Here is a 22492-nt window from a genome sequence, read left to right on the forward strand (position 1 = left end):
CCCGGCCGGTCCCTACACCCTCTCCAGGGCGCTGGGGCTCGGGGAAGCCCAGTGTCCCACGCGGGAATCCGGGGCAGGGGCGAGGGAAGGGAACGCGCAGGCCTCTTGGAAACCGCGGAGAACACACACCGCGGGGCGGGCGGTCCCTGCCGGGGTCGCAGGTGCGGGCAGACTTGCTGTCTCAGCGCCTCAACGAACCGAAGTGACCCTGTTAGCTTATCGTGTGCCCCGGGGGAGCAGGGAAAAAAATAAAGAAAAGTTTTAAATCTCTCGCTTTAGTTTCCCAGAACAAACGTAACGACCTTAGGAGAAATTAATTTCTTTTTAAAGCCTCCCCTCCCCCAACCCCCGTTCTCTTGGGTCTTAAATTATTTGGGAACCTTGGATCTCTTCTTTCTCCGCAGGGGCCCAGACCTGAGCACATGCCTGCCCAGGCGCCCCTGCCGAACCCCTGGAAGCCCTCTACCACCCCAGTCTCCATGTGCCCATCGGCCACCAACTGGGGTTCCAGGCCGGGATCATAGGAAGAATAAATCCATCGCTAGTTCAGGCCCTGAGGCATCTACAGTAAACAACTGCTCAGTCTAGGAGGACGCGTTTTCCTCCTCTGTAACCTGAGAGACTTACTCTGGAAAACCAGAATTAACAACTGAATATAAAGTAAAAATTTTGTGTGCAGTTTAAGTTTTCTGTCTTTTCTGCATTTCCCATTCATCTTATAGTTTTTGTTCAACAAGCCAGCAAACTCTTCCCACTAGAAATTAATCTGCAGTTTTGTTTCTTTGTGTGTTTGGGTTGTTTTGTTGTTTTCTCTTTGGGCAGGGAGGGGGATCATTTCTCCAAATTTGATACAAACCAAAGTGAATGTAAAGAAACTGATACCCTCTCTAAGTAATGGGCACTCCTAGAATTTGGGGCAAGGTTAGGAAGTGTTAACTTTTAAGGTAACAAAAAATCAAATCAATATTTAGCATTATTCATTTTTGAAATTCTTGTCGAAGTAACCCAACCTAGAAGACAAATTGCAAATGTGTGCTGAAAGTATTAATAGCATCCATAGGATCTCATCAGGAGTCATTCCAATATGCTACGGATTATAAAATACTTGGTAAATTGTGACCTTATAAAATAACAGTTAATGTCCAATGCAAACAGAAAGAGTCTGGACAATGAATTGGTGACGAAAATGTTAGTATTTAACAAGCACTGATCAGGGAAGAGCGCTATAGTTTTTGACAGCTCATCTTAGTTTTCAGGAAAAATAAAGTTTCTCTAAGTCAGTGGTACTCAAACTTTAGTGTACATCATGTTCACCTGGGGTGCTTGTTAAAATACAGATTGCTGGGCACAAACCTCAGCGTTTCTAGGCTTGAGGCTGGAAGGGGTGGGGTGATGAGAATGTGCATTTCTTTTTTCTTTTTTTTTTCTTAAAGATGACCGGTAAGGGGATCTCAACCCTTGACTGGTGTTGTCAGCACCACGTTCTCTCAAGTGAGCTAACCGGCCATCCCTATATAGGGATCTGAACCCATGGCCTTGGTGTTATCAGCACCAAACTCTCCCAAGTGAGCCACAGGCCGGCCCTGAGAATGTGCATTTCTAATTAGCTCCCAGGAGATGCTGCTTCTACTGGCCTGGTGATCACAGTTTGAGAACCACTGCCCTGTTTATCAGGCTCCCAAAGGTACCTCCCAGTGCCAGGCTCTGATTTATAAATGTAGTTAAAAAACAAACACTTTGCACCACAATGTAGTTTCCTGAGCAGACCAGCCTGGGTGTCAGGCTAGGTATAGCTGTGATATAAACTAAAATTACCTCCATCTTTAATTATTAATCTGTCTCTTGTGAGTTTGCTCTTTTTTGGATTAGATCTCCAGGGCCTGAATATCTTTGGCTGAATAGGCAACATTGGATTTCTAAAGTGGAGGTCCTGACCCTGGACTACCAGGGGTGCAGGTCACTCTGAAACAGCCAGTCATCGACCTCTGTTACAGAAGGTGGAGTTGTCAGAGGCTGCGGGCCACCAAAATAGCACCTAGCATCACTCAAAGTAGGGTCAGGAGCCTCAAGAGCCATTGTCCCCAACACAACTTCCTCAGCCAAGAGATGGGGTTAAGAGTTCCTGTGGCCCATGTCACCCTACAATCCAAGCATGTAACTTAGATTAGGAAGAGGACACACATAGAACCATAAAGATATAAGGAGGGGAAGCCTTAGTAGAGGGAGACTAGAAGTATAACCAAGTCCCCCTTCCTCCACGAAGCTTTCCTGATCTCAGACAACACTGAGCTCCCTATTCTGTGAACACCCATTATATTTGTTCATTCAACATTTGGTGAGCACCTCTGTACAAAGCACCCATGCTCAGAGCTGTGGAGGCTGGATCCACTGAGATGCGGTCCTTGCTTTCCATAAGCATCACAAGCTGTTGACTCTCCTTGGTGGCCTTGTCCATGGCTCGACTCCCTTCCCACTGAAGGTGTACCAAGTCAGGTCCTCACTGGCTCTTGCTTGGTCTCACTCAAAAACCTTCCAACATATTCCCCCACCCCCCAGCATGACATAACTCTTATTAGATCAATATTCCCAAATCACAGCTAGAATCAGGTCACTCTCGTTCAAAATTCTTCAGCTCCCCATTACCAACTGAATAAAATTCTAACTGAACCCAACCCTCACCACGTCTCCTACTACTCTCCTTCTCACACCCCACCCTCCAGCCAAATTGCACGAATTGCTGTTTGTACATGCCCCATAATGTAACGTCTCCTATTTTGGTCATGTCACTTCCATTTAGAATGTCCGTCTTCCCTTGGGCCGGCCCGGTGGCGCACTGGAGAGTGCGCCGCTTGGGAGCGCGGTGGCGCTCCCGCCGAGGGTTCGGATCCCATGTGGAGACCGGTTCCCGCTCACTGGCTGAGCGCAGTGCGGGCGCAACACCGAGGGTTGCGATCCCGTTACCGGTCAGTAAAAAAAAAAAAAAAAAAAAAGACAAAAAAAAAATGTCCGTCTTCCCATCCTTAAAGGACCAGTTCGAAAGTCACTTCATAAGCCTTCCCCCCGTCCCACATCTAAAATAATTGTTATCTGAATTCTTAAAGCCGTTTAGCCTCACTTAAGACATACTTCTTCTCTACCTTGTATTAGATTCCCTCAGCAGCCTGTAAGTCCAAGAGCATGATCTGACTTACCCTCGCATCCTCTGAATACTGCACGTGGAGGCTACTCGTACTTGCAAGTGAACCACCTCTAAGGCACAGTGGAACTCTGTGCTCGTCTTGGAAAGGGCTGTGCAGAGGTGCCGTAGAGGAAGAAAACTGATTTTGATAGAGCACAAACTGAGCCAGGGCAAAGATCATTGTTTTGTTCAGGGATGGATCCCAAGTATTTAAGGCAGTGCCTAGATAACAGGTGCTCAATATCTAACTGTTCCATGAAAGAAATGCATGAGGGAAGCTTTCACAGACAGGGCTTATAAACTCAAACAGTGAAAACGTAAATGATGTTTGGCTCAGAGAGAAGGGCATTCCTGGGAGAGAAAAGGCATGGCTTGTCTATTCAATAAACAAGTGCAATGGGCAGCAGCATAACTGAGACAGTGAAAGGTGAAGAACCCTGGGGGAGCAGGGGGTGGTGTTAGGGCATCGAAGTCTTTCAGTTCTCTACTAAAAAGTTTGCTGTTTATCAGTGGCTACTGGACGCCATTGCAAGGCATTCAGAAAAGCCACGTCCAGTTGTGTTCAGGACAGTAACTCCAGTAGCAAAAGGACATGATTAGGAGTAGAGCAGTTAGGTTACTTCAGGTGAGTGACAACTAGGATCTTACCTGTGAGAACAGGAAGGAGAGAAAAGACAGGACAGATTAAAGTCACTAATGTTTGGTATTTAATTCTTCCCTGTGCATTGACTTAAATCTTTCTAACTTGACCATCCCTGTCCTTCAGACAGTCCGTTTCCCGTTTTCTTCTCAGCACCTAGCAGAGCAGGCTTTCAATGAAGGACAGGGAAGTAGGCAAGAAGAGCTAATTTTTCATATCAGTGCCTCTACGTGCATAAAATCATCTGGAGATCTTGCTAAAATGCAGATTCTCATTCAGTGGGTCCAGGATGGAGTCCAAGAGAATGTACGTCTATCAAGCTCCCAGGGGTAGCCAATCCTGCTGGTGCAGAGAGCACACTGGGGGTAACAGGAACATAGAATCTAACCTTGACATTGAAGTACTTGCAAAAGCTATAGTACCCCATAGTCAAGTGTGTGGACTCTGAAGCAAGACAGTCTGGGTTCACATCACCACTACCACGTTACTTTACTTCTCGGGTCTCCCCTCACATCTCACGTCAAATGGAGCAAAACCATACCACACAGGGTTATGTGCGGCTTAATTTTTCTGTGAGGAACTTAAAACAGTATCTTGCACATAAGTGCCCAATAAATGTTAGCAGTAGTCCAGTTATTTAATACTAATTACTTCCCTGCCTCAAGAAAAACAATTTTGCTGGAGAACCAGGACATCTTGTATTCTGCTTTTTCCCCCACAAGGTAAAGCACGAGGCTGGTCACATTAAAACCCTCAACAGTTGGGAGGTAAGAATAATCAAGGATAACACTGAGCGGGTATCATAATGCAAAAGCTCAGGGGTGGGAAGAGACCATGGAAGGAATTTAGGCGTTTGCTCCAGAGGTTTTCCTACATAGAACAAAGCTCTGCACCTAGCACAGCAACTGCCCTCTGACCACTCCACATCATGTCTATAGCAAGGTGACTCCATACCTCACAGTGACCCATTTCTTTTTATCTGTTTGTTCCTTTTATCCCCATATCCCACTCACTTTTCCCAAGGGCAACTGTAACGTCTTTAATATGTATCTTTTGGTTTCTATGTGGTCTTACAAAATGTTCTGTGTACGTGCATTTTTTATTTTGATTTACATAAATGGTATCATGTTATGGATCTAAATTCCTTACATTTCCCACTCAGTGTTGTACGTTAAGATCAATCCATGTGGCTTCATGTATTTTTCTTTTTTTAAAAAAAGATGACCAGTAAGGGGATCTTAACCTTTGACTTGGTGTTGTCAGCACCATGCTCACCCATTGAGCTGACCGGCCATCCCTATATAGGGATCCGAACCCGTGGCCTTGGTGTTATCAGCACCGCACTCTCCCGAGTGAGCCATGGGCCGGCCCAGCTTTGTGTATTTCTAAGCCATTGTTGCTAACGGCTACCTGGTACTCCCTTGTGAACCACCATCTTTTACACATCCCCCCTCAACCTTCCCACAGCTAACACCCAGACTGTTTCCAGCTCTCCACCACAACAAGCAGGTCTCCTGAGTGGTCTCATCCACACCCTCTTCCTGTTTGTCCTAGGATTAAGTAAAAGCACAAATCAGGCTGTGCCATCAGTCCTCTTTGTCACTGCTCCAGGTCAGGCACCTTTTCCACCCTGGCCCCAGGACAGTGTTCTGGACAAATGGAGAAAAACATCCGATATAAGCTTTTTGTTGTTGTTTTGCTAGTAGCAAGTTTTATTCTAGGCAACTGTAAATCACCCAAGGGGACATTCACATACGACCCAGGATCCCGCTCAGATCTCCCCAAACAACAGTGGGGCAGACATTCAGCACTTCAAGAAACACACATTTGTGTGCTTTTCCTGTCATCTCTGGAATAGTCAGTCCCAGGACAAATTTGGAACACATAATCTGAACAACCTCAAGTAATGACTGTTGTAACAGGAACAAACTCAAATAACCAATGGTACAAGATGAACAACTTTAAATAACAAAGTAGTCTTCTTCCCCAGGAGCCTGCAGAACCAGTGAGGATGAGGACAGGGTTAGAAGAGGAAGAGAAGGGTACAGTGAGACACTAAACTGCCAGATCCAGCTCCTTTACAGGAAGCTTTCTTCTCAGAAGGGCCTTTTGGATCTACCCCACCTACTCTCTTCCTCTTGGTCCTTTTGAAACAATTAGCCCCATTTAAGAGCCAAGCACCCCACAAGAGGGAGACCAGCACTGTGTCCCCTGTTCTCTGGCCTAAGTAAGTGTAGGTGGGCTAAAAGAGCCCATAAACTATTCCCTCCTAGAGGGTAGGCCCAGTCCCCACATTAGGAACAACTTCTACAACTCTTGAAATTTAAAAAACAAGTATTGGGCTGTATTTTTTAAAAATCAACTAATATCTAATTCCAAAAAAGGTTCTTCAGAGTAGGGTAAGCAGTGCATTTAAATTATTTCTTCTACTTGTTATTAATAAAGAGACTACAAAAGAAGAGGAAGGGTTATGCTTTCCAGAACTCTTCCACACACCTGCTCACTCCTGTGGCCCAACTCAACCCTGTGAGAAGACACAAAATGCTAGACAAGACCTGGAACTGGCCACCAGTCCCTATGGGGTCAGAACGCCAACCCCAGCACAGAAATATCAGTATGGATGGGAAAAGCAGAGGCCTGAAGGTGCCCAAAAGACAACACACTCAGCAGCAGGGTGAAGACAGCAGGGAGAGGCCTGGCCCTTGGCTCTTCCTCTTCCACGTAGTTTTCAGGACAGCCTTTGGGCTTGGCTTGGTACTTGGTCAAGGGAAGCAAATCAGAAGCAACTCCCCTCATGAAGCAGTCAGTCCCTGACTCGGCACAGTGTCTCTTCGGGGGGACCAATGCCAGCCCCCTCCGCCCCCGAGACGGGCGAGGGGCTGGCACCCTTAAAGCAGGCCATTGGGCCTTCCAGGCTCCAGGGCCAGCCCACCTCGCTCCCGCTGGTGGATCTTCTGGTGCTGCAGGAGGTGCTGCTTCTGGACAAAGCTCTTCTCACACTCAGTGCAGCTGTAGGGCCGCTCGCCTGTGTGGATTCGCTGGTGCCGCACCAGGTCCGACGGGTGGCTGAAGCTCTTGCCACAGTAACCACAGATAAGGGAGCTCCGGCTTTTCCTCCAAGGGATGTGGCCGGGCAGGGCAACCAAGCTGTTGGGTGAGAACCTCTCCTGGATGCGCTGGCCAGGCCCAGGCCCCTCCTGCAGGTGGCAGCGCTGGTGGGTCACCAGACTCACCTTGCAGCTAAAGCTCCTCAGGCACACATCGCACTGATACAACTTCGCCTTCTTGCTCTGGGGTTTAAGCCGTGGCCTAGGCCTAAAGCTCTCCTCTGGCTCTGTGGCTGTGTAAGACTCCCACCCTGAGTGGCTCCGCAGATGTGCAGCCAGCTGCTGCTTGTAGCAAAAGCTGATCTCACACTCAGAACATTCATAGGAGCTTGAAGTGTCCCTTTTCAGCCTGAGGCCCTGCCCACATTCCTGACCCAGTTGTACCTGCCTATGAGATTTCTGCTTCGAACGGCAGCCCAGAGTTCTGCCACCACTAGGGTCTTTACTGCTCTCAGTGGGCTCTTCTAGATTAGAGTCCCCAGGACCTGTTTCCAGGAGGACAGAACTACTCTGAACATTCCAGAGATCAGTCTGCTCCGGGCTCAGGAAAGCCTGCTCTTCAGCAATGCCCGAGAACTCTCCAGGAAGATCCACAGAGCCTTCCTGCTTGTACTGTAGCTCTTGCTTGATCATGACCCCATCTGCTGCAAAGAGGAAGTAGACCAACAAAAAAGATCACATTCTAGCATCTTTGGTTTCTTCGGAGCCAAACAAACATCAGTGAATTTCAGAAGAGCTCAACACAAAGCAACCCGGGAACAAGTGCATTAGGACAATCTGGAGGAGAATGAGACTAAGTTCCAAGATTTGTAAGAAACTAAACGTATATTCCTGTATAGACATGTTGACTGGAAGTCTGAATATACTACTCTTACAGAACAATGTCATAAATAATCTCCAAGCTTGTCTACAAATTTATATTTAAACTTGGTGAAAAATGACAAAATGCACTGTAACAACTATACTAATGTGAGAGAGTGTTAAAATAACAAATTTCAGTGATTAAAGAAAATTAAACTAAACCTACAGCTTAAAAATTCATGTATCAAAACGAAAAAAAAACTCATGTATCCCACTCAGTTCTTCCTATATCTTCTTCCCAAATGACCTGCTTACCAATTCTTTTCCCGCATTGCCCTCCCTGCTGAAGCTCTGACCCACCTACTCTGTTTAGAGTTCTGACTACAGCAGGTTCTGACTACAGCCAATTACATACTCTATTCTGTGGGGCATGAAGAAGAGCAACACGGTCATTAGTCTTAAGGATCCACACAGTGGAAGGAGTCAAGACATACATATAACAGGTGAACTAATGATAATCATATATGATTCTAGAATAAGTAAATGCCAAAAGTAGTCACCGATAGTACCAGATAAGGTTACGGATAGTACCAGATGAGGTTACTGGTAGGCAGTTCTGTAGCAGAAAAGCTATAGGCTGCAGGGAGCTGCAGGGGATAGGTGGGGGAAGGGGTGGATAATGTAATATTCTGGAGTCACTCACCTGGGTGGGCACCACCAGGGCCTTCCTCTTCCAAGTCACCCAGCATCTCTGTACCCAACTCTGCTTCTCCCTCTGACTGGCCAAGGACCTCTGGGTTGGAGAGAGCACAGTGTGAGCCCAGGAGAAAGTAAAAGCTCACCGCACATTGATCAGCTGTCGACGAACAAGGTGACTAGTAGCAGGGAGTAGATACTAAAACTTCAAAAGATTCAAAGGCTTCTGTTCTTGTCACTTTCCCCTAGCAGTTTGGGACAAGTAGAAATTTCTGGCCAATCCCAATGGCCTCTTTGGCTAGCTGCTGCCTCTGCAGCTCCTTCCCTAGGGCCACCCAGGCCTCAGGCCACCAGCGCAGAACAGCAGCTGCTCTCCCGCCACCACCGCTTCTTCCCAGGCACGTGCCTTAAGTCTTCCCAGTGCTTCCTTTCAGGGCACCTCACTTCACCCTTGCTAAGGCACTACAAGGTATGGTAGGCACTGTGACAAACAAGGAAACAGCCACAAGGAGGGCATGTGACCCAGCCGAGGTCAAATGGTCACCTCTCTGGCCCATTTGCTAATTTCTCCCCCTCTACTCTGCTCCAGTCACACTGGCCTTCTCAACATTCCTCCACAGACTCTATCAAACAAAATGCATTTATTATGTAACAGGTAATATTTTACATATAAAGATTTACCCCTATTAAGCAGGACTTCTAATCAACATAATATAAACACGAGACCACAATGACTGCCTGTAATTCAAGCCAAATGCCAAGAGAAAATTTTTGGTTTGCTTGTGCTGTCTGCCTCATCCCAGGAAACAGGATTTCTTGTCAAATAGTCTTAAATACCAAAAACAGCATGAGAAAGAGTAGCCTTATTACACCGCAATGTACATGATGACAAATCATCTCTCTTTTTTTTTTTTTTCCCTTTTTGTCTTTTTTCGTGACCGGCAACGGATCGCAACCCTCAGTGTCGCGCCCGCACCGGACCAGGACCGGCAACGGGATCGCAACCCTCGGCATTGCCCCCGCGCCTGGCTCAGCCAGTGAGCAGCCGGTCTGTATGTGGGATCCGAACCCTCGGTGGGAGCGCCGCCTCGCTTCCCAAGCGGCACACTGTAGGAGTGTGCCACCGGGCCAGCCCGACAAATCATCTCTTAGTACACATTATCAAGAACTAAGCAACCACAAAGAAGAAATACAAAAGGCAAAACACAGACCTTTCCAAAAGTTCCTGTAAATGGGAGGACCCATTTCTCAACCCAACACCGGCAAACAGAGGACCAAAGCCAACTGGAGACACAGGTGTAGGCTGAGTGACAAGCTACTGGCCAGGAATTGCAGGATGTCTGAGAGGGAATTCTAGGGAGAAAACTGCCACTCACTCAGGGAGACCAGTGTCTCATAGTTGCTCTGCATCACGTTTCTGTAGAGCTCCTTCTGCCAGTCCTCCAGATTCTCCCACTCCTGCTCGGAGAAACAGACGCCATCATTCTCAAGTGGCCTGGACACCTGAAATCACAAATGGTACACAATGAGTGCCTCTACTCAGAGCCGTAAAGGAAAAGTCAGCAATTCAGAGGCTTAGATAATAAAGGGCTGGGCTCCCCTTCTTGCCTAACTTTTAATCCTCGATGGGGCTACCTTGGGGTCCTCCTCCTTGCTGCCTGGGGGCAGCCGCAGGATCCAGAAGTTTCTGTTGCGCAGCAGATTCTCCACGTTCTCCAGCCGCCGCTGCAGCAGCCCGTACTCCTGCAGCAGGGTCCCCAGCACCGCCCACTTGCCCTCCAGCTGGTTCCCGAACTCCATGGCCATCTTCTCATAGTCTGCCAGCTTCTTCTCAGCTGTCCCTGTGCGTCCCTCCAGGCTCTGTATCTGGGCAGCCTGGGACTCCATCTTCTTCTCCACAGCCTGAATAGCAGCCACCACTGTCCAGAGTGAGATCTCTGTGGTCTGAAAATAGGGGCTTTTCTCTGATGCTTGTGAAGGAAGTGCAGGAGAAGTTAAAGGTGTGGAGCGTCGTTTCCTCCTGTGCTGGAGGGTCAAAGATACAGGGTCAGTCAGACAACATCATTTCCAAACATCAAAAAAAGAATGCAGTGTCCAAGTCCAGAAGTGCTCAGTGCTACCTGGTTCTTCTTTTTTAAAAAACCATGTTCTTTTTTACTCTCATACTGAAAATTATGTCTACATTGTAGTAACTTTGGAAAATACTGGAAAGTAGAAAGAAAAAATTATGTGAAATACTACCACACAAAAATAAGCTGTCAGAACTTTGGTGTATTTCCTATAAATTTTCTTCATCTTTTATTTTTTTTTCCAACAAAACTGAACTCATATTGTACTTGTTTTGTTACCTGCATTTCATACTTAGCATATTCTATGAGATGTTCCTCTCAGTGGTCATTTTTTTTAACCAATTTCTATTTGATATTTTGGACTATATAATAATTGATGTCATTTATATCCACTCTTGCCTTCACATCCCTGCCAGACTTCATAGAGGATCACATCACCCCTGCTGAAAACTTTCCAATGGCTCCCTTTAACAAGGACAAATTTTCTTAGCAGGAGCTACAAGACCTAACTCATTCGTCTTTGCACCCTAGGAGCTAGTATAGTGAATACACATGCTAAATCCTTAATAAACTTTCACCAAAATGATATGTCTAAGCCTACTAAAATTATCCACATAATTCTCAATTTTATTGTCTGTCCCTGACAGCAGGAAAATCACTGTTGTTGAAGCTCAAAATTACTAAAAGCAACCCTTGAGAAGTCTTTCCGAAGTTGCCTTCTTACCCCTATTGTCCAGGTACAGGTTCACCTCCTGTTCTCATGCTTTACTCAAGGCTGCTTCTCTACCCACAGTGAGGACACTAAAGCCAACAAACTGAGAAGAAATATCTCTGAAAGAACTGCTGGGGCCAGCGGTCATGGTCTGGAGGAAACATGGGACAAAATGAAACGAACTGGCACAGAACTAAACACTTAAGTCTGGCTAGGACCTATTCCAGTTACTCAACTCAGTTAATTCATTATGGACCATACAGGACAACAGCTTAAATATCTCCCCTAAAAAAGATTTAAAGAAAAGTTTAAAGTGAAAGATAAATACAAGTAAAACAAAACATTAGATTGGATAAAATCATTTCATCACATTTGTTTGGGTTATCTAACTTTCCTTACTGTCTCATAGGATTTCTCCATAAATTCTGGAAACTAATCTTTATATGTGTTGCAAATATCTTCTCATTTGTACCTTTCTTTTTTACTCTCTACTATCTTTTGATAAAAAATTCTTAACTTTAACGTGGTTGCATTTTATCAGTGTTAATTCTTTTATGGTTTGAGCTTAGCATAAAGTATAAAAAAAACTCCTATATTCCACAATACTGTATTCTAAGCACTTTATAGTTTTGTTTTTCACATTTAACTATCTACCTCAACTAGAACATATATTTGTGTACAGTGCAAGGTTCAATTTCCACATGGGAAATCAACAGATCTAACACTAATGAAAAATCAATCATTTATTCACTGATGTTTTTCTCTGTCATAAATCAAGTTTTCATGTATATCAGCCTGTTTCTGGAATCTTTATTCTGTTTTATGGTCAAGTTTTCTATCACTTTATCAATTTTACAGTTTTAATGACCATCGTTTTATGATAATTATTAATATCTATTAAGGCAAGTCCTGTCTCCTTGTTTTATAAATATTTTAACTGTTTTTGGCCCACTGATACTTTACAAACCTAAAGAAGTTCACAAATATATCTTTAGAGATTTTGTTTGAAACTACATCAAATCCACAGCTAAATTTGAGAAGTGACATCTTTAGGATAAAATGTTTCAATCCATACACATAATATGTACTCAATTTTTAAGGTATTTTAAATATCTTTCAATATTTTAACATATTCCCTAGGTACCTGTTCCAACTATCTACTGCTGTATAACAATCCCAAAACTAGTAGATTAAGACAACAACATCTATTTTGCTCGTGAATCTGCAATTAAGGGAGGGTTTGGCAGGGACAGTTTATCTCTACTCCACTCTGTGCCAAGTGGGGCAAATCATAGGCAAGCAAGTGCTAGAATCACTTGTGGAATTCCAGGCCTCTTGGAGGGGGTACATGGAGATGTTCTGTTCAACAGCCCACCCAAGGTCCCAGTCTACAGACAATATCAACTGACAGACTTGAACATACTTTCATATCTAATAGTTTTTTTTTTGCCTTCCCTCTTTTGTCTTCATTATATCTCTATATGCTGATATCATATATTGATATAGTATATGCATAAAAAATTAATATCTTCTATACCTGTGCTGTCCAATAAAATAGCCACTAGTCACAGGTAGCTGTTTATATTTATATTGATTCAAATTAAATAAAATTTAAAGTTCAGTTCCTCAGTGCTATGGTCTGAATGTGTGTCCCTCCAAAGCTCATGTGGCTTGATCCACAATATGGCAGTGTTGAGAGGTACGGCCTTTGGGAGGAGACTGGATCATGATGGCTTGGCCCTCGTGAATGGACTAATCCATTCAAAGATTAATGGGTTAATGGATAAATAGGTTTTCATGACAGTGAACTGATGGCTTTATAAGAGGAGGAAGAACGCACAGGAAAGCGCCCTTGCTCAGCCCTTGCTATGTGATTCCCTGCGTTGCTACAGCACTCTGCAGAAAGTTCCTGTTTTAGTCCATTTGTGTTGCTATAACAGAAATACCTGAGACTGGGTAATTTACAAGGAAAAGAGGTTTATTTGGCTTACGATTCTGGGACAGCTGCATCTGGCACAGGCCTCAGGCTGCTTCTACTCATGGTGGAAAGTGGCAGGCAGCCAGCCGTTACAAGCAGATCACATGGCGAGAGGAAGCAAGAGAGAGAGAGAAGGTGCCAGAGTCTTTTTAAGCAACGAGCTCTCATGGGAACTAATGGAGCGAGAACTCACTCATTAATCCTCACTCCCCTAGGGAGAGCATTAATCCATTCATGAGGGATCCACCCCATGACTCAATCAGTTTCCAACACTGCCACATTAGGGAACAAATTTCCACATGAGTTTTGGAGGGGATAAAACATCCAAACTCCATCAGTCCTGTTGCTTTGCATTGCTTCGCCCCCACGGATTTGTCACCCCACTTCCCCTGGGAGACGGAGATGAAAGGATTACTCAAATCCCATCTCTACTGAGCAGTGAGAGGCCCCGAAGTGGTTAATCTCCTGGAACCCTCGACAGAGAGGGAGCGAAGCAACGCAAAGCAACAGTTCCCATCACAAAGGCCCTCACCAGATGTGCTTTCTCGACCTTGGACTACCCAGCCTCCAAAACTGTACGAAATAAATTGCATTTCTCATAAATTAGCCAGTTTCAGGTGTTCCAAGTGACAGAAAACAGACTAATACACTTAATCATACTAGGTACATTTCAAGAGCTCAACAGTTATCTGTGACTAGCAGCTACTGTACTGAACAGTGCAGAGCAGAACAATTCCATAATCTCAGATAATTCTAAGAATTCTGCTTCATAAAATATTAAGATTGTGTTAAAATCTTCTATTATAATGAATTCTATTATAGTGAATTTTCCTTGTAGCTCTGTCAATTATTGTTTTATATATTTTTACACTATGTAATTAGATGTGTATAAGTTTAGAAAGGTCATATCAAATTGGCAAATTGAATTTTTTACCATTATAAAAGTAACAGTAGTAGTCTATCTCTAGCAATACTAATATACTTAAACCAACTTTCTTTTCATTGGTATTTGCCTGGTATATTTTTTCATATCCTTTTATATTCAAGCATTTCTAGTCTTATATTTTAGTTGTATCTCTTATACACCATATAGTTGAATTTTAACCCATCCTAACAATCTTTGCCTTTTAATTAGAACATTTAGCTCATTAATATTTATTGTAATTGCTGATTTTGATTTATTTTTACTTTGTGCTGTTTATCCCATCTTTCTTTTCATCTCTTTCTTGCCTTGTTTTATTTTTTTGGCAGCTGGATGATTTGGGGATCCAAACCCTCGACCTTGGTGTTGTAACACCACATGCTAACCAGCTGAGCTAACCGGCCAGCCTACTGCTTTTCCTTAGATGATTTTTTTCTTATTCTATTATTCCCCCTTCTCACTTAGAAGTTACACAGCCAATTTCCAGTCTTTCAGCAATTATCCCAGAAATCATGGGAAGCACACTTTTATTAAGGACCTTTAAACACTTGAATTCTGATCATATCTTCTTAACTTTTACATCAATGCTGCCATGTACTTTAATTCTTTTTGGTTTTGACCCCACAAGAAATTATTAATGTTTTACTCAGTCAATATTTGTTCAGATTTATCCTTTTTCATGGATCATCACACTTTCTTATATTTTCAGACTTTCCATTTGGGACATTTTCCTTTTACCTGAAGAATACCCTTTAGAATTTCCTTTAATGAGAGTGTATTAGCAGCAAACAGTTTTCATTTGACATTTAAAATGTCTTCATTGGGCCGGCCCGGTGGCGCACTTGGTAGAGTGCAGCGCTCCCGCCAAGGGTTCGGATCCCATATAGAGACTGGTCCGCTCGCTGGTTGAGCGCGGTGCGGGCGCAACACCGAGGGTTGCGATCCCGTTGCCGATCGCGGTACGGGCGCGACACCGAGGGTTGCGATCCCGTTACTGGTCACGAAAAAAGACAAAAAAAGGAAAAAAAATGAGATAGAAGATAATAGACCTAGTGAGCAGACCTACTACATTCTTGGCTATCATAATTACCATCATTATTACCACCACCACTGCCACTACCATCTCTAGCCCCATCACCATTTTTATTGCTATCACGACCATTGACATCACCTTCCTCACCATCACCTCCACTAAAATAAAAAATAAAAAAATAAAATGTCTTTATTTTATTCTTGTTTTTGAAAGATATTGTTGCTGAGTAGAAAACTCCGGGAGGGGCTGGCTGGTTAGCTCAGTAGGTTAGCACAGTGTTATAACACCAAAGTCAAAGGTTTGGATCTTGGTACCAACCAGCAACCCAAGAAAATAAATAAAACTCCAGAATCACAATTATTTTCTTTCAGCCTTTTGACAATATCATTCTACTGTTGCCTGGCTTCCATTGTTGCTGTTGAGAAGTCAGCCCCCATTAGCCTTACTGTAGTTCATTTGAAGGTAACTTTTTTCCTCTGGTTGCTTTGAAGAGTTCTCTCCGCCTCATATTCTGTACTTTCACAATTATGTGTCCAGGTAGAAATTTCTTTTTGCTTATCCTGACTGGGATCTACAGAGTTTTTATGTATTGATATTTGTATCAGTCTTACAATATCAGCAGCCATTAGATACTCATCAAATATGACCTGCAATATAGATTGTGTGTGTGTGTTTTCCTCTGGAATTCCAATTAGATAAATGTTAACTTTCTCAATCCATCTTCCGTACCTCTTCTCGTGTTTGCCATATTTTTTTTTTTTTTTTTTTTTTACTCTGGGCTGCTTCTGGATAATTTCTTTAGCTCCACCATCCAGTTGACTATCTCTTCAGCATGTCTAACATGCTAAGTAAAGCTTTCCACCAACTTTTACATTTTAATTATATTTTTTGTTCTTAAAAGCTCAATTTTACTCTTTTTCATGACTAAAATCTGGTCATTTTTTAGTCTCTTGGCCTTTACTCACATTTTCCATCCTTTCTTTTATCTTAAAATGTACAAGGGTACTTCAAAAAATTAATTGAAAAATAGAATTAAAAGATAATACAAATTTTTCCATGAAAAGATTTCTGTTTATTTCTGATAAACAGCTGAAAGCTCTACTTTAAACTAAACTCTTGGCTGGAGGTTTCTTGAACCATCCAGGTAATACGAATTTAGGCAACAAATCCACATGATGCCCATTATGAAATCACAAGGGGCACCTCACTCCCATATCTCAGTGCCAAGGTTTGATACAATTTTCTTTGCAATCGCCTGTAAGAGCTTACTTTCAGTTCACCCTTACACAGAATGTTGCCCTTTGAAGTCTCAGCTTTATGAGTGTGGAATACAGGGATTCTTATACGCTCCATCTTAGGCTCTGAGTTTTGGCTTCTATTTTCTAGATCCCTTGAGATCATAAACACCAAAGATGAATGTTCAAAAAATGCCCTCAAAGTTGGCTTCAGAACTCTGCTTACCTCTTAAGAGTTCCTTCTTTCACTTAGTTTTTGGGCTCTGAGTATTCTTTATTGACATACATTTCATATATATTTATACGGTTTTTTTCCCCCAGCATTTTTAGTTATTTTCATCAGGGCACCTACTTGGCCATACTGTCAAATAAGAGGTGGAGAATCCTCATCTGAAGCGATAATGTCTGAGAATAAAAATATACTCAAGAACAATTTAAGTAAGTTCTACAATGATAAATCCATAAAGTTACTGAAAGCATAGTTTGGGATTTGGGTGGATCTTTAAGGCTTCCTTTTTTTTTTTTTTTTTTTTTTTTTTTTTTTTTTTTTTGAGGGTTCGGATCCCACATACAGACCGGCCGCTCACTGGCTGAGCGAGGTGTGGGCGCAACACCGAGGGTTGCGATCCCGTTGCCGGTCCCGGTCCAGTGTGGGCGCGACACTGAGGGTTGCGATCCGTTGCCGGTCATGAAAAAAGACAAAAAGGAAATAAATAAATAAATAAATTGTAGATAGCATATAGTTGATCTTTCTCCAAAAAAATCCAATCTGATAAGCTCTGCCTTTGACTGCATTATTTAATCCATTCACATTTAATGTTATTGATATAGTTATATTCACAACTGCCATTTTACATTTTCTTTTCTATATGTCTCACGTCTTTTTGTTCCTTTATCCTCTTTCATGCTTTCTTTTTTTTTTTTGTTTTTTGTCTTTTTTCCGTGTCCGGCAACGGATCGCAACCCTCAGTGTTGCCCCCGTACCGGACCGGGGACCGGCAACGGGATCGCAAGCCTCGGCGTTGCTCCCGTGCCTCGCTCAGCCAGTGAGCGGGAGCCGGTCTGTATGTGGGATCCGAACCCTCGGACGGGAGCGCCGCCGCGCTTCCCAAGCGGCGCACTATCCAGTGCGCCACCGGGCCGGCCCTAAGGCTTCCTCTTAACAAGGTCTGTTGATAACACATAAGTAACTGTGGACTGACCAGTCAGGAAGAAGCACTCTGGCAGGGTTCTCTAGCCCCACTCTGGTACTAATCTGGTCTTGAGGAAAAGCCAAGTCTTTAACTGTATCTGCTTAGCTTAAAGGAGTCGTATGAGGTAAATTTTGTGAACATTTGTGTCTCGTCTTCCCAATTCAACTGTTAACTTCCTTAAAAGCAAACGCTGCGTTCTCTAAGTCTTCCAATCCCTACCTTCCCAGTGCTTAGCACTTCCTACAAGAATCAAATATTATAGTACACCCTGCTCGTGGTAAAGTTTTCAGCACAGGATGTCCTTAGCTCTCCATTCCCACAAAGACTTCACATGATTCTGAAAGTGTTTCTAGACAAAGAAACGCTGCGTTAAAAACTAATTCAATTCCATCTGCCCTTTCTATAGTAAACTCTTCTGTATTATTAAATTAACCTCTACTTTGGAATAGTATCAGAATGCCAGAGCATAAAGGAATCCTAGAGATCATCTACCAACTAATCCAACAATCTGAATTTACAGTTAAGGAAACAGGCCCAGAGAAGTGAACACAGTGGCCTAAAATCATTCAACTGGGGAGCTGAGAGCTGAGTGACGTCTGAACTCCAGTTTCCTGCCTCCATACCCATAGTTTTCCTCACACGAAGCTCCGTGTCGTGACATTCCCTGAATGGGAATGGCTGGAGCAGGGGGAAGCAGAAAGTAAGAGAGCTCGGACAGCTTCATAAACAAAACCCAGCAACTACACTGTGGGTAACACGTACCCCCAAGGAAGGAACGCCCAGCCTGACTTCAACCTGTGGCTGCAACCCCAGTACAGAAATCCGTAGCAGGAGAGCGTGGCAAAAGAAAAGAGCAACACGTCAGCTCAAGAACGACCTAGACGCAGAAGGACAATGAATCCTGGGGTCTCAGAGCACCGGGTAAGCTCACTGGTAGCGACGGTGACCCAGGATTTCCAACCCGCGCCACCGCTCCAACCTGGAAACGAGCTCTCCTTTGGCACCGTCACAGCTCCAAGAACACGAAGAAGCCTCGGAGAAGTTTCTGGGCGAAGGTGCGCAGCACCGAGACTCCAACCCCGCGGCGGAAGGACCGGACAGGAAAAGAGGGGAGCACTGGGGTCGCGGCTGGGAAGGTCGGAGTTCACCCGCGCCGGCGGGAGCCCCGGGAAACCCAGCCCTCGACTGAGCTCCGACCGCGCAGCCCCTCCCCGGGCAGGGGCTCCGCCATCCCGCACGCGCCCTCGAGTCCGTGCAAGGGCGCCGCTTACCCGAGCAGGCGCTGACTCCGCCATGGCTCCAGTTGCCCCTCAACGCCCGGGCCCCGCCTGAAAGCCCTCGGGCTGCGTGCCAGTCCGCTGAGCCCCCAAGACCGTCCGGGAAGTCGCCACCGCCGCCGTGTTGATACAAGGTGCATTCTGGGAGCAGGGCGCTCCGCGGCCCAAGATCGGCTTCAGCCGCTCGTCCTCACCGCGCGGGGTTCCTATTGCGCCCCCGTGCGGCGGGAGGGTGAACAGCAGCTTGGAACTCCAGGCCAGCGTGTGGGGCTGTAAGAGGGTTCAGTCCCTCAAAGTCGAGCGCACCTTTCTAGTTTAAGGCAAACCCACTGACCTTTGTTGGTCTTCTATGTGCCCAGCATTCTGCTAAATGCTTTAAGGGACTCAAAAACGTATAAAACTCAAACTTTTCTCTGAGGGAAGAACATGCAATCTAGTTGGGGAGTAGAAATATGGTCCCAAATGGCAAGTGGTTTTATTCCCAAATTTCACCTGTTAATTTGGCTTTTTACAAACTAGAAATTCAGTTTCCACATCGACAGTGTGGGCTCAGGTGCCCAGGCCAACTCACTGTAGCCTATTAATTATGGTAATCAGATACCTTGGAAAAACCCAAGCCGTGGTTTCGAATATTTAATCCAGTCCTCCTGCTACATGTTAGAAGATGTATTGGGAGTTTGGGTTTGGAAAGCATAGCCACATGACCATTTGATCACCGTATGATCATCCAATACCAACAACGACGCTACAGCCATTCTTGCCTGGTTTATACCACATTGTCTCTGTCCGAGCTCTCTTCCTTTCTGCTTTCCCCTGCTACAGAAACAGGCAATGAACTTCCACTTGCAATGATAGGCATGAAGTGCGTCCTCTGAGAACTAAACTCTTAAGATCAACAGAAAAGTATTTTCACGTGGCTGGCTCCTTTTTCCTATGCAGAGCTCAGTTCAGATTCTACTTCGTCAGAGAGACATTCCCTGTCCACCCCATCTACAGCCCAACACCTCCTGCATCCCAACATTCATTCTCATTGCCCTGCTGGAATGTTTTCATAGTGAAATACATCACTATCTGAAATAATCTAATTCTTTCATTAGTTTATATTTTAATTATCTGTGTCTCTTCCACTAAAATGTCTTTTCACTGTATCTGCCATTTATTGTACAAAGAAGTGCTCATAAATATTTTTAAATGATTAAATGGTCAATTAAAGAGTAAGGATATGAAAAGTCATCTCAAAGAGAATTATTTCCAGGGCAACCAGATTGACAGGAGCATGATCATTAATCATTAATAAGTCTAAAGAAAGAATGGGGTGGCCTGAGGAAACTAGTCAGCCGTGGAGACACTGCCCAGGGTCTGACCTACTCTCTCAGGCCAACACACACTTGCTGTCAATACAGGAAAAAATGTATCATGATTGTAGAGACACATATCGGGACATGAAATACTGAGGTCATTAGACATTCATAGAGTTCATTCCCTCTCTCCTGTTGCTGTGCTCACCAGGCAACTTTCTGATGATGTGGGTCCCCGTATAGCTGCCGGGAGACAACATGCAGGTCAGGCTGATGCAACTGTCTAGTCCTCCCCTGGAAATTATTAAATTGACACTCTGGCTTATACATCAGTCTCTTGAGAGTCAGCATGATTCAGCACCCCTGACTCTGAGCCTGGAGCTCTGGAAAAGGGTTTAGATCAAATTTCCAGCCTGCAAGGGAGGCAGTACTTGGCACTGATTTGCAGTCTCTGAGGCTTGTGGAGATGGTGCAGCATAGTGAATTACAAAGTGGGGCCCTAGCCTAGCACTGCCACTTACTAGATGTGGACCTTGGACAAGCCTTTAACTTCTCGGTACCTCCGTTTCCTCATTATTTTGGGGGGAATAAAAACCTAGCTCATAGAGTTGTTGTGTGAATTAGATGAGTTAACTCAAGTACTTAGAACAGTATCTGTCATATTGTGAGAGCTCATGGAGTGCTCGTGAAGTGATGTGGCTTATGCTCAGCGTCCCTGTCTTCCCACTGAGAATTCGAACACCTCATCATACGGTTGTTGATGGAATTAAAAGAAATAACTCACACAAAGTGCTTAGGTAGCTGAATGTCTGGCATACAGCAAGAACTCAATAACAGGCAAGTTTTTGTTTCCTCTTTGCTTTTGTTTTGCATGTTCCAAGCCTCGTTCTGTGATGAATTCATCAAGATAAATGTCACTTTGTTGTGTCTTTTAGAAGCCACCCATTTGTCTTTTCCCATGGACACTCAGATCTTGACACAGCCCTTTTAAAAAACTTTTATATGAGGTTCACAATTATTCCCATCGATGGCAGTGATATTAGAGGAATCAAGAGAATAGACACTCTTAGTACGTGTATCCTATCACTCTATATCTGTAGAATTTGAATGCATCATGCACAGCTGAAAGTAACCTTAGACATCACCTCACCCACACCCTCATTTTTTTAATGACATAAAAGTGTTCTTTGAATCACAAATAATATACTTTAAGTTAAAAATAATGCTTTAAAAATATTTATCTTATCATTTAAACTTTCTATCATATGTAGATTTATAGCATACATATTAGCATATGTTTATGTATGCCTAAACATTTTTTACTCAAGAAAGTTTATAGACTGTGGCTTGAGACCTGTTCTGTTCTGTTGCTTTTGCTGTCCTGCAAGTCCCTAGATGGCAGGGCCATATCTTTTGCGTTCCTTCCCTCACATTAATAACCCCCTGGAGAACATGCTCTACTAGGTTTCCAGGTCAGCAAGAATGCTAGAATGAACACAGCTTGGCTCACAGTGTTTCTCCTGCTGTATATGTGTCTGTAGTGGACACCCATTAACTTCATCAGCTGATCTCCCTTCCTCTGGGCTTAGCATCTCCCTGCCTTTGGGAAATGCTCCTCCCTAGGCTCTAGCCATATTATTCAAATGCGTGCTGCCATCTTCTTATGTGGCAACTGCAGCCGGTCACAGTGACTGTTTGAAGGATGGGCACCTGACTCAAGCCGGCCCACTCATAGCACCCTAGCTGCCTGCATAGTAATTGAGCCAGGGTGGGCATGTGACCTGAGCTGGACCAATCCAGGCTCTTCCCTGGGATTCTTCTAACTTAGCTGAAGGAAAAGGCTAATTTCCTCTCTGCTGAAGCTGTAACTACATGAGTCAGGAACAGACCTGTCCCCATTTTTTGGAGTAAGTTAGTTTGAAAGAATAATCTCAACACACAGAAAGGAGCAGAGACGAGAAACACATTTTTGTCTGTGTCCAGCATTGATTGTTCAACTGTTCCTTTGAATCTGTGAATAATTCCAGGCTCCTTCTAGAAAGTTCTTTCTCTGAGGTTGACCAGTCAGCTTCTGTTGATTGCAATCAGAAGCACATCGACTAATAAAAGTATCAGAGTTCTCTGTGAATCAAATAGAAGGTCCTAGAAGATCAGGAGTGCCTCCCATCTTGTCTTTGTGTCTTTCTCAGCCATAATTCCTTGGGTTTGAAAATACATCTATAAGCTCTGCAGGAAATCAGAAGAGGACATAACCTAGAGTGGCAGGGCAGGCTTCAGCAACAAGGTGGAACCAGAGCTGGGGCTTGAGAGATCAGGACTTGGATGCAGCGTCCCTGGTCCAGGATGGCTCAAG

The 22492-nt window shown here is 44.2% G+C and overlaps 1 protein-coding gene across 2 annotated transcripts; it reads right to left on the reverse strand.

Moving 5' to 3' along the window:
- Window positions 1-5495: 5495 nt before the first annotated feature.
- Window positions 5496-18953, reverse strand: ZNF212 (zinc finger protein 212). 2 transcript variants are annotated; one of them, XM_008582789.1, is made up of 5 exons: window positions 18836-18953; window positions 10058-10447; window positions 9799-9925; window positions 8430-8519; window positions 5496-7566 (listed from the first exon to the last, which is right to left on the reverse strand). In XM_008582789.1, exons 1-5 carry the CDS (start codon window positions 18857-18859, stop codon window positions 6707-6709), a joined length of 1491 nt encoding a protein of 496 aa, XP_008581011.1. In that variant the 5' UTR covers window positions 18860-18953; the 3' UTR covers window positions 5496-6706. The 2 variants fall into 2 exon arrangements, with proteins under 2 accessions (XP_008581011.1, XP_008581012.1); XM_008582790.1 differs by having other exon boundaries at window positions 5496-7569.
- Window positions 18954-22492: the final 3539 nt, after the last annotated feature.

Source organism: Galeopterus variegatus, unplaced genomic scaffold (assembly GCF_000696425.1).
Source record: "Galeopterus variegatus unplaced genomic scaffold, G_variegatus-3.0.2 Scaffold2726, whole genome shotgun sequence".
Classification (NCBI taxonomy): Eukaryota; Metazoa; Chordata; class Mammalia; order Dermoptera; family Cynocephalidae; genus Galeopterus; species Galeopterus variegatus.

Coding starts and splice junctions, on each gene's coding strand:
- ZNF212 (XM_008582790.1), bottom strand. CDS start 18,859: ATGGCGGAGTCAGCGCCTGCTCGG. Junction 8,520..9,798: donor TGAGACACTGGTCTCCCTGA/GTGAGTGGCAGT, acceptor TCTCCAACCCAG/AGGTCCTTGGCCAGTCAGAG. Junction 7,570..8,429: donor CCCTGGTGGTGCCCACCCAG/GTGAGTGACTCC, acceptor TCCTCTTTGCAG/CAGATGGGGTCATGATCAAG.